The 12388-nt window shown below is 36.7% G+C and overlaps 1 protein-coding gene across 5 annotated transcripts in view; it reads left to right on the top strand.

Moving 5' to 3' along the window:
- The window catches only part of diaph3 (diaphanous related formin 3), a 125168-nt gene that overhangs the window by 11278 nt on the left and 101502 nt on the right, over nt 1–12388 (top strand). For all 5 annotated transcript variants that reach the window (XM_023953384.1, XM_023953386.1, XM_023953385.1 and 2 more), the window contains 9 exons: nt 3560–3634; nt 3817–3886; nt 6216–6352; nt 6741–6846; nt 8510–8620; nt 9134–9252; nt 9465–9581; nt 11433–11551; nt 11625–11689. In XM_023953384.1, the coding sequence (XP_023809152.1) occupies nt 3560–3634; nt 3817–3886; nt 6216–6352; nt 6741–6846; nt 8510–8620; nt 9134–9252; nt 9465–9581; nt 11433–11551; nt 11625–11689 (919 nt within the window). The remainder of the gene's footprint in view (nt 1–3559; nt 3635–3816; nt 3887–6215; nt 6353–6740; nt 6847–8509; nt 8621–9133; nt 9253–9464; nt 9582–11432; nt 11552–11624; nt 11690–12388) is intronic.

Raw genomic sequence — 12388 nt, forward strand, 5'->3', positions numbered from 1 at the left:
TTTCAATCCCCCCCAATGAGCCTGTCAGTGCTGTTCACGTGATAGGTGTGTGCTCTTTGTGGAGCAGCCTGACTATTAGAAATGAGGAAATGAAGCAATCAGAGCGTAGTTTCTGTGGGCATCTCGAGAGTGTCCTATGAATACCACGTATCACCAGCACACCTACACTTACCGCACGCACGGCAATGCTACTTCCATTTCCATGACGTTCCTTAAGGTGGCCGCACAGACCTCAAGGAAACTTCCCTTAACCTCTCTATGACCCCCCACGAACCCAGACAACCCAAAAACCCACAGGCGCACATGACTTAGGCTTAAATGCTTCAAATAATTTAACTTGTCTTGATTTTTTAACCATATTTTCCTACAGGCTGTTTGATGTTTAGATTTAATATGTAGAGGAAAGATAAACTATTAAAGAACCTGTTAAACATTTTTTATCTTAAATGATAAATACCACACGTTTTATGTTTGGAGCAATGGTGTCTTTTTTTTTTAACTACGCTCTTCTGATTAAAGAAATAAAAGAACATTATTCTCACTTACAGAATCATTTATTCTGGAAATAAAGTTGTTTTTTTGACATTTGGTGGCCTCTGAGATCTTCAAAAGAAGAAAAGAATTTTAAACCCTTAGAACTTGGAAAGCCTTGAATCAATCACTCAGATTTTCTCCTTTCACTTTTTTACTAAAACATAAGTTTTTGCTGCCAACCCTCTATGGGAAGGCCTGTTGCTTTTTTTGGGCAGTTATTCTTTATATTTTGCTGTATTTTCATTTTTTGTTTTGCCCTTTAAAAAAAAAATAATGATGCATGCAACTGCACTTAAACAATGTTGTTTATTTTGAGATGCTACCTGCTCTATAATTTATTGGTTACAAGCTCAGGCTCAAATATTTTGCCACTCTTTGATTTGAAATATGAGAATCTCATTCTTGGGCTTCCATAGCCTCAGTGTTCTCTGTCTTCCTCAGTTTCCATGTTTCTATAAATCTTTTTGTCGTAGTCATTTATGTAGCTTGGCAGAACTGAGGTGAAACCTGGGTCTTGGCTTTTCCATTTATTGGAATAAAAAGCATCTTTTTTCCCCTAGACAGTGAATGTTGGATTATGTCTCTTCAAGGAAAATCGCCAAAAAGAAAGGTAAAATCAATCTGTATTGATTGATGTTTTTTATACTTTAATTAATATTCCTCTGATCAAAAGTTATCTGCCTGTGGAAACCACCAGAGGATCTTTTTCTAAAAGCTTTGACTAAATTCACTTTAACAAAAAACAGGAAGGGCTGATCTTCCTTGGTCTTTTTAATAATACTTTGTGGGTTTTGTTTTAATTGCTAATCGCATTTGTACAGATTCATTTTTTAAAATTATTTTTTTAATTGATTATTGAATTTAATAAAGTTTAGATGGGAATGAAGTTCTGTGTTAAAAAGTTATTTGCACCAAATTTTTAGATGTTTATAAAATAATCCTGATGTTCTTCAACAATTACCTAACAAAGGGGTTTACGATCAATGATTTATATATTTATACTTATATATTTATATTTATATTCATAAATGTATGAAGAGGCTGCTGTAGCCCAGCCGTCTTCATCCGAAGGATCCAAAGAACAAAAATTAAATTATTTAATTCATAATTTTGCAAAAAGGATTACTTAGATTGCCAAATAGATTTGTCAGTGGTTAGCGCTTTTGCCTCACAGCAAGAATGCCCCCTGTTTAAGTTCCACCCGGGGGACCTGAAACAAAACACCTATGGGGAACCTTTCTGCGTGGAGTTTGCATGTTTCTTACGTGCATGTGTGAGTTTTCTCTGGGGACTCTGGCTTCCTCCTACCGTCCAAAAACATGGACCCCCATATTCCTTCAGAACTGCCTTAATCCTTGGTGGCATATATTCAACAAGGTACTAGAATCATTCCTCAAAGAGTTTGGTCTATTTGGCATGATAACATCACACAGTTGCTGCAGATTTGTTGGCCTCACATCCCATGATCCACAATCTCCTGTTCCACCACATCCCAAAGGTGCTCTGTTGGCTTGAGATCTGGTGACTGTGGAGGCCATTTGAGTCCAGCGAACTCATTGTCATGTTCAAGAAACCAGTCTGAGATGATTGGAGCTTTATTATGTGGTGCCTTATCTTGCTGGAAGTTGCCATCATGAGATGTAGGCTCAAGCAGGCTGTGGAGTTTTAACCATGCTAAATTGGTGCTAAGGGGCCTAAAGTGCACCAAGAAAATATCCTTCACACCATGACACCACCACCAATTTTGATCATTGATACAAGGCAGGATGGATCCATGCTTTCATATTGTTGCTGCCAAATTCTGACCCTACCATCCGACTGTCACAGCATAAATGGAGACTCATCAGACCAGACAACGTTTTTCCAATCTTCTATTGTCCAATTTTGGTGATCTTGTGTGAATTGTAGCCTCTATTTCCTGTTCTTAGCTGACATGAGTGTCACCTGGTGTGGTCTTCTTCAGCAGCTGTAGACCATCTGCCTCAAGGTTGGACGTGTTGTGGTTTCAGAGATGCTCTTCTGCAGACCTCTGTTGGAACTAGTGGTTATTTGAGTTGCTGTTGTCTTTCTATCAGCTGGAACAAGCCTGGCCATTCACCTCTTTTTAGACCAGCAAATCACTTCTCTAAGTGCATCTCCTTACTCTGATTTAAAATTTTCCTTAAATTGTAAAATGCAGTTTTGGTAAATTGTGCTAAGATAAGTACTGTCTGAACTGTAATTGATGCATACCACAGAAGAAACTACGGTTTATAGTTACATAAGTTAACTTTGTTATAACATCAAATTTGTGTTGTGTTTTTTAGAAATAAATGGTGAAGTGTAGATGAAAATTGGCCCAAGTCAAGCATTAGGAAATAAAAAAAAATATTTCAGTTAATAAACATGTTAATCTAATACATATATGTATTATCTTTTATTTGAGTGAATATTAGAACCAACACTTGAAAACCACAATGTCCTCAAATACAGATTGTACTAAACTGTTTGCTATGAAGTTTTCACTGCACTAATGTGTAGGGTTGCAAGGATTTATTGGGTTTTTAAGTAAAAATGTTTATAATAAATCAATTGGTATAGATGTAGCAGAAGTTTTGTAGAATAAATGCAGTTATTCAAAACAGCTTTTTTCATCCACATCCTTTTTTTTAACCTGTCAGTCGTGAATGCTTTAATTTTCTTTATTTATTTTTTTGACCTTTTGAACCACATATCTTGCATAAAAATTATTTTTCATTTTTTTTGTTTTAAGACTTTTAGTGTTTTATGTATGGTAATGTGGTTTTTGTTAAGTGTGCCATTTAAGGTTTTCATTTATAAGTAAAACTTGAACAGAAACTTTGTGTCAAAACTAAAGTCAAACTTTTATTACTGCTGGTTTTTCTGTACAGCACAATGTACTGAATTCTGAATGAAGGGTTCTGCCTGAGCTTTGCACAGTGGTTTAGGATGAAGCAGCTTCTGTCAGGTGTCAATCTAACATTGTTGCGGTATTGATTTGCTTCTTTAAATCTTATTTTTTCAGTTGGGTGCAGAGCTTTGGACACGAGGGCCTTGGACTGCTGCTGGATATATTGGAGAGACTGCTACTCAAGAAGCCGTACGTTCATACATAAACTCTTGTTTTACTATAGTTTCACAGCAACTTTTTGTGTTTTTCTTTTGCACATTCAATTTAACTGCTTTTGATTGTCTGCTACTGCGTTTTGTCTAATGTGTTATTGTTGACAGTTTAGACTACGTAAAAGCTGACTCCTTATCATTGATCTGTTATATCCACAGGCAAGAGAAGATCGATAAAAAGAACCAACATAAAGTTGTCCAGTGTCTCAAAGCCTTTATGAACAACAAGGTACTAATTTAAATAACATCTGTTATTGAAATTAATTAATTAATACAATTCATTTGTAATTGGACATCTGTTTGAAAGCACGTACCAGTAATCTGTAAGGATTCCAAAATAAAGTAAGTCATTTCAAAAATGGATCAGGGTAGAAACCTTTTTTCATAACGATCCAATTCAAAATCTTTCATTTTTTTCTTTTGGTTCTCTGATGGTGCAGTTGCTTTGTGAGACAAAGGAGTGAGATTTGTTTCTTAAGTATTGGTTGCAATTTTTGATTGGTTTGACAGTTATTAACAGTTGTCATCAAACGTGACAAATAGCTTGTAACAAACGCAAGAGTTGTTAAAACAAAAAGCTTTCAGGCCATCAAATTTGTTTTCAGTGTTAGCAATACATTTATTTGCTAAAATGGGGCAACTGTCGTGCAGAGTTAGAGCGGTCAGCCTCTGATCAGTCACAGGTTTGGTTCCCATCTTGCCTGGCCATGTCTCGAAATGTCTTTGGGCAAGACACTGGTGGTTCCATGTTGGCAGCCTGGCTTCCATCATGTGTTCATGAGTGAATGGGGCTTGCCTTGGTTTTTCATCAATGCACAACAGTGTGCACACCATTTACAATGTCGATTCTAAATTACAAAGTGTTTGCTGACCTAACTTTTCAAATATAACTCATCATTTTTAGAAACATGCTCTTAATCTAAACTTCTAGAAATTGCAGTTTTTAATGTTTATGGTAAGTAAAATTTATGCATCTTTTGTTCAAGTACACATGTATTTGTGTCAAAAATAACTATCCTAATAAGTTTTGTGTAAGAACAAGAAATGTATTAAGAAAGTGATAACAAAAAGTTTGTGTATTAAATTATTTTGTGTAGATAAGGAAAAAAAAACTTTTCTATGATTATCTGCCTGTAAAAAAATGTGATTTGCACCAAATTTGTAAAAAATTAGTTTTTTTAAAAAGAACCTCTAATGTTGTTTTTAATTTTAGTGGTTTGTTTAACATAATTAAGACTCAACACTCAAACACATGTTGAACTGATGTCATTACTCTGCCATAAAATGGTGCCACAGATGCTCAGTGATTATTACCAAAAAAAAAATATTGATTTGGGTGCAATTCAAAGTACTGTCTCGGTTGGGAAAGATCTTTTCCTTAATAGCATTTCCTCTCTCCAAGTCTACGAGTTGCCACAAAAAAGCAAGAAAAAAATCAATCAAAAACTCACCAGAGACAGATACACAGACCCTTTGGCACAAATGCTGCTGTAAGGTCTCATGTAATCCTGGGTCTCAACAGGCGCCAGACACCGGCATTTACCCGTAGGCCCCTCTGTCATCCCAGACCTTTCCTTGGCTTGAGATGCATCTTGGGACATGAGGTACCCACAATGCCAAGGAGACAGGTGTTTGCTGCCAGCTGTCAGTGCAGCCTTTTCTTCCTGTACCGTCTTCTGTCGTGCAGCACGCTTGCATTCTTGCTATTGTCTGATACCAGTGGTATAATAATGTCACACTAAAAGTCACTGCTCTGAAATTGTGCTTTGAACATCCGCTGTGTATCATAAATTTTCAGTTCTATTACTTTTAGTTTGAGTCTCTACTGGATCAAGAAGAAGTATGCAGAAATCCATGTTTAATGTCTGTGCTTTTACAGTAGCAGCCACTGACTTTAAAATGCCAAATTCTTCAAAGGCCAAGAATAGTACGTAAATACCAAAGAACTTGCTTAACTCACTTTGTATTGACATTTGTAGTATAAAGCCTACACTGAAGAGGAAAACAAACAGTAATTGCTCTTTTATGCTTGAAAGCACACTTCAACAACCACTTACAAAATTGTTTTCTAAATGTAAAAAAAAATGGATTTATATAAAAAGCAGAAGACTCCTTTTTACCGTTTTTAAAAGTATACTTTTTTTTCAAACTTTACCTGCTGTGTTCTTAAACATTTAATGGTGAAATAGTTTTTCTTGACACTAGTGATTAAAATGTGAAGTCACATTGTTTTACACAAAAATGCAAATTGACACTGGTATTTATTAGTTATACAGAAGTTATAATATTGTTGAATGTGGGGGGGAAAATAACTTGTCAAATTTTTTGTATAGTTGTCAGTTTATTGTGCTGAATTGCTCAACTAATTTCACCTAAACTTCCTGTTAACATGAAATAACTGCAGACTTATTCTGGAATGTAAAAACAAGCATTCTAATATTCTTGTGGTAACCTACAAATAAACCTTTTTTTTTTTTTTAGTTTAGTAGTGTATACTGTGGTTTTGTTATGTTTTCTTAGCTTATCTAAAACATTTCTGATTAATGTTCTTTCTGCAGTATGGGTTGGATCGAATTCTAGGAGAAGAGAGAAGCCTTTCTTTACTCGCCAGAGTCATCGACCCCACCCACTCTGCCATGATGACTGACGTGGTAAAGCTGCTGTCCGCCATCTGCATTGTAGGCGAAGAGAACACGTATGTCTCAAATTCTCTGAATTGTTTAAAAAAAAAAAAGAAAAACTTTTTTGTTTTTTAAAGCAGATCTATATATTGTACCAGTTCTGGCGGCCTGCTGGGGAATTTTTCTAAGTTTGTGATTTGTGGAATATGACAAGTTTATTCATTATTTACAAAAAATGGTTTTGTGCAACCCCCTAACATAAAATACCTTTATTACAAATGGGTCTGTAATTTTTTCAAACTTGATACAATCAAAAACGACTGAACCGAGAACTTGTTTGCATGATTACAAATGGAAGTACCGGTAAATTGACTCGATGATGATCATTTTAAAAAAGAAAAGGAAAAAGAAAAACAGAATTAATTCAAGTCAAGTACTCATATGTTTAATTTTCTCACTTAGACTAGAAAAGATTCTGGAGGCTATCACCACAGCAGGAGAATGGCGATCCATTGAGAGGTTCAGTCCCATTGTGCGAGGACTGAGAGATCGCTCGGTCCAACTGCAGGTTAGTATGAAATCTGTTCCTCTTTGTCTTAGTTTAGGCCAAATCTGGTTAGTTTACGAATCAAATTGAGAAATAAAAAACTGTAATGTCTTTTAGACTTTTAAACGGTTAAACAAGTTTCATAATCACACAAACACACAAATATACAAAGTATATTTAAATAGTCGACCCTACTTAAATAAGAGTTAATTTGAAAGTTCAGATCGTTGTCAGTACCATAAATATAATTCCTGCATATTTGTGCCAAACAGAACAAGATGTTAATCAACAAGAAGACTGTATTTTAGTTAAGCATTTGACTTATTAAGATCAGCCTCATTATTGCTTTGCTTTGTTCAATCAAAGGTAAAGTTGAAGCTTTTGGGTGAATGGGGTCTTGTACTGGACCCTGGGTGGGCTTGTCTGGTCTTTGGCACTGGGGGCTCTGTTTGTGGTCCCTCCAGCCCTGGCCTGTCTGCTTGGTTTGGAGCTGACCAGGTTTGAGAGGCCCTTCGGGCTGGTCCTCCATGCTTCTGGGTCTATGGAGGGGCCCATACTGCAACTGCCACCTCCTGATCTGCCTTTGGCTTGGTGCGGGGGTGTCTAGGGGGCCTGCCTTATTATATCCCGAATTTTAGATACTATATCATCATTGTAGACTTAAACAAACTGACACTCGCCTGAGCTGATTCCAATCCCTCTTACACACAGACATTTATATGCTTGAATTATATAATGTTTCAGTGTGTAAATGTGTGTGTTTGTGTTCACATTCCGCCTCATTGGTACATTTTTGAAAATCATAAAGAGAATAATATACCTCAGCCACTTCTATTTCTTTTGTTGTCCCTGCCTTTGTGTTTTTGTGATTTTTACGACTTCCTCCTTTACCCATGCCAACCCACCCACTCAACCTCTCTTAATAGAACTTAATAAAAACAAAGTAGGAGCCTCAAGCACAAAAAGAGGTCAAAAATATACACCTTGGGTGTCCAAAAATGACACAACCCCCTTTTGATTTAACACAGGAGGCCTTTACTCCAAACTTTATTTGTCTGCTGTGATAGAAAAAAGAATTCGGAGAACATGGCCTGCAATTGTGGCAGACATAAAGATGTATATCATTTCTTTTTTTTTTACTATTATTTATTTATTTATTTTTCCTTATTTTTATTTTCCTTATTACGATTTTTGTAATGCATCTGAATAGGTTTTTTATTTTTATTTTTTCAGTGTTTTCACACGCTAATGGATTTTAAAACTGATCAAAACAGATTTTTCTGTTTGTGTTTTTTTTTTTTACTTTGTTGCAAAAAAAAAATCACAGGATGCAGCAGCCTCTGCTCTGCAAAACAAACTCAGAGGTGGGGGGGTGGAAAAAACGCCGTCCAAGCGGACGCGTTTGCCCTTAAATTGACTGCTAGTTAGATTTGGATGTTTGGGTCTGCAGTTGTTGCATTAATATTAAAATCACTGCCACCAGTTGGTGACTGGAGAAAAATAGACATGCATTAGTTATGATCCTCTGCTTCCTTGGACATTACTCATTTAGAATGCAAGCCGGTATGCTCTACATCAACTTGTGCGAGGAACGGTCTGGCACCTCATTCTAAGGTTCTTTCTCTAACTCATCCCCTTGTAGCTCCCTTTCTCTCACCAGGCTTTTGTACCCTTCATGTTGCAGGTAGCATGCATGCAGCTCATCAATGCCCTCGTAACATCTCCCGATGAGCTGGACTTCAGGCTGCACATTAGAAATGAATTTATGCGCTGCGGCCTCAAAGAAATATTGCCGGTAAGCAAAACATTACCACAAACCACGCACACAGCACGCACACGCAGAGTTTAAAATGACTCTCACCTCGTATTAAAATTTAAATGAGTTGTCCACTTCTGTGAAATATTGCCGATTTGCTCCAGCAAATAATTTATGAAAGACACAGGAGAGTTTGCACGTCCTCAGTATGTGCAGCAGCCAGAAACCAATAATGTTTGTAGTGTCTCGGCTAATAATCTTCCAACCGGTTTTTATATCATCTGCTTAACATGTTTATGCGTTGTAAATAATGTGGCTGTTGCTGCCAAAGAAAGACATAAATCAAAGTGAAACGTTGCCGCTCATACCTGTATTTCATAATGAAGAATGGTGCGTAAAATCAAGTCATTTTAATTACTTAAAACGAAAGCATCCCTTTTTTCCCCAACTATTAAATCTTGAGCCTTTTTTGGTCATTCATTTTGTGACGAACACTTTCTATTTTTTCACTTTTTCATTTTTATTTATTTTTTAACCCAAATCTTTCCATAGCAACTAGGAACCATCAGGAACGAGGCCCTTGACATCCAGCTGAAGGTGTTTGAGGAGCATAAAGAGGAAGACATGATGGAGTTTTCTCATCGATTGGAAGACATCAGGAGTGAGCTGGAATATCCTTTAGTTAATCAGAAACCCGGAGCTCAAGACGCATTTAATGTCTGATCTTGTAGCTATTTTTAATGTCATTAAAACACACACACACACAGCCCCGAACCACTGTTCTTTGATTCATTATTTCAGTCCCCTGTACATTATTGTTAAAAAACTCCAATTGCTACATGAAAGTCTTTCCATTCAGCTGTGCGTCCTTGACTCTTTGCACTGATGCGGGGGATGTCTTCAGCTTTGTGCAAAGCATGGTGAAGGACACCAATGCAGAGCCCTATTTCCTCTCTATCCTGCAGCACCTGGCGCTTATACGCAATGACTACTTGGTCAGGTAAAAGATGAGTGTTTTAATGCTTTTCATGCGTCATTCGCTTATTAGATGCGTGTCAGTAAATGTCATTGATATGGATTTTCTCTTGTTTTCTAATTATGTCCTTTCAGTGGTAAGGCTCCTTTCATGGTAGATCCTATTTTTTTGTCTCACAGAGAAGACAGTAATAACCCCTCTCAAGTTAATGATATTGAAAAGTGATTTTGTTTTGGCAGTAACACAATTTTACATTTCATAAATATGCTGGCAAAAGTAAAGGTCCCCATCCATTTAAGGCTTTGCCGTTGGGGTGCACTTGCTAAAATAGATTTGTTTTGCCTGCTTCTAGCTCCCTCAGCCTTAAGCCCTGTTCAGTGACTTTGGCTAACAAAGAGAATGCTTCTTCTTTCATCTCTGGACCATCTGCAGTAACCAAAGCTCACGAGCGTTTCTCATCTCCTATTAATGGCACTTTTCAAAGGCTTACTTTACGTGGGCTCACTCGCAGCTGTCTGTGATTCAAACTCCAGGTTGATCAAAAGATGGATCTTTGATCATAAGAATATCCAATGTATTATCTGCAGTTTTTCTCACCAAAATCTATATTTGTCTGGCACTTCTTTCAGTTTGATTAATTTTCTGCAGCTTTAGAGATTATGCAGCATTGGTGCTGTTTGAATTGGCACTAATATTTCTGTCCCTGCCACTTTTGTGACCATCTATTTAGAAAACTATAATAATGGTGGCAGACACAAAAGTAAAAGTTCTTTAGTCCATCTCCATAAGATGTAAAAAATATATATCATTTTTTTTGCTTGAAAAACTTTGTTGAAAGACATTGGTGGCTGTATGTGGTTGGACATTTTCTTAATATTTTTTGGACTTGAGGGGTTACTGTAGTTTCTAGGCTCCTTTTTTAAAAAGTTTTTTTTACTCAAATCATACAGTGGAAATCTACGATCTCAAATCTATCATTGTAAGAAAGCCTGAGTCAATTGTGACCAACATATCCAACATTAAAGTAGTCATACTAAGATGACTTAAGGCAGTGTTTTTGAGAAGTAAAGAAAAATAAAAACAAATAGAATACCTATTATAATAAACATTTTAAAGGAGTCAATAACTTATAACTTATAAGGTTTGTGTTTCAGTCAGCTCCTTGGAATGAACAAAAGCAGTGGTCTGGATTTTATACTTTTACATTAAATATGGAACATTTTAAATAACTTTTTTTGCTTAATATTCATACTCTGATTTTCACTGAGCAATAACTTAACTGACGAGATACTCAGAAACTCAGACAGATTCTAATCAAAGTTACTGCTTTAGGTTTTTAATATTTCCAGTGTATTCAGTATTATGCCTTCTCTTCCCTTTGGAAGTTCAAGTCTAAACAAATGATCCCAAATCCCTTAAACTGCATTTTAATCTTGTCTCTAGCTATAGACACACCAAACATGTGATGTGCATTCAAGAACATGTTAAACGCGGGTTCTTGAACACGGGTATAGTCCATGGTGTTCACACTGAGCAAGAAGGGAGGGGCTTCTTCTTCTTTTTCTTTTTCTACTGTTTACTATTCACCGCTCTGAACGCCAGAAACCCAAAATGTGCATCTATGTGCGTTTGTATTGACTTTTCATCAAAAGTGGCGACTTGAATACGTGTTGCAGAGGAGGGTGTGAACATAGCTTAAGATGGAATAACTTTGTAGGTTTTTTGTCTGCATTTTTTGGGTAATTACTGAATTTATAATTTTGATTCATTTAATTCATTTGGCTTCCATTCTGAAAACCAGTGCGTCTCTTGTTGTTTTTTTGTCATTCTTTAATTACTTTTTTGGTTTAAATAACTTTGCATGTTTGTTTCCAGGCCCCAGTACTTCAAGATTATTGAAGAATGTATTTCTCAGATTGTGCTGCACCGTAGTGGGACAGATCCAGATTTCACTTACCGAAAGCGCCTAGATGTTGATTTCAGTCACCTCTTAGGTAAGTGACCATTTTTAGCAAAAACTCCCATTCAGATTTAATCGCGATTCAATTATTCACTCCTTGCTTCCAGAGGTGTGCACAGACAAAGCTCGAATTGAGGAGTTTGAACAAAGAGCTTCAGAGTTGGCCCAAAAGGCAAGTATTTAGAAAATAGGGGTTTTGGGTTTATTTCTGCGCTACACCACTGGTCAAGTTAAAATACCAATGACATGCTGATATATGTATAATAAAAAAAGTTCAATTATTGATGCAAAAATTTTAATTCAACAGCACAAGTATATAGGTATTTGTAAAATCTCAAAAGGAAATGTATGACTAATTTTGAAACCCATGTCTTACTCAAAAAAATAAAATAAAAGGAAAATGAAACAGTCACAAAGAAGAAACCAAAGCTGAGCCAAGGCAAAGTAAATAGGAACTCAGAAGAATTGTAGCAGCCAGCTGACTTCATAGGCTGCGTTCACACTGCAGGGCTTAATGCTCAACTCCGATTTTTGGAAAGAATCAGATTTTTTTTTTTTTGCAGTGGGGGCGCATTTATGTTGTGTGTTACGGAGGAAGGAGAACGGTAATAAAAGAAGGTTTCCCCCAGAATAAATGCTATTGACTATTTATTACCCCGCTCTGGATTATCCTGGAGAATCTAAGGATCAGAATGGGGAAGTAAACCCCGGAGGAGGATCCGCCTTTGGTCCCCCCCGCTTCTGACCACGGTCGGAAAGGGGAAAAAAAAGCCATCCCTGGAAAGGTTCAACACCACGCTCGGCCATTTTGCTAGAAATGTTTTCAAAAACCAAGAACCCTCGAGTTTGGCCTAAATAGAGCTGTCACCCA

This window comes from Oryzias latipes, chromosome 3 (genome assembly GCF_002234675.1).
Source record: "Oryzias latipes chromosome 3, ASM223467v1".
Lineage (NCBI taxonomy): Eukaryota > Metazoa > Chordata > Actinopteri > Beloniformes > Adrianichthyidae > Oryzias > Oryzias latipes.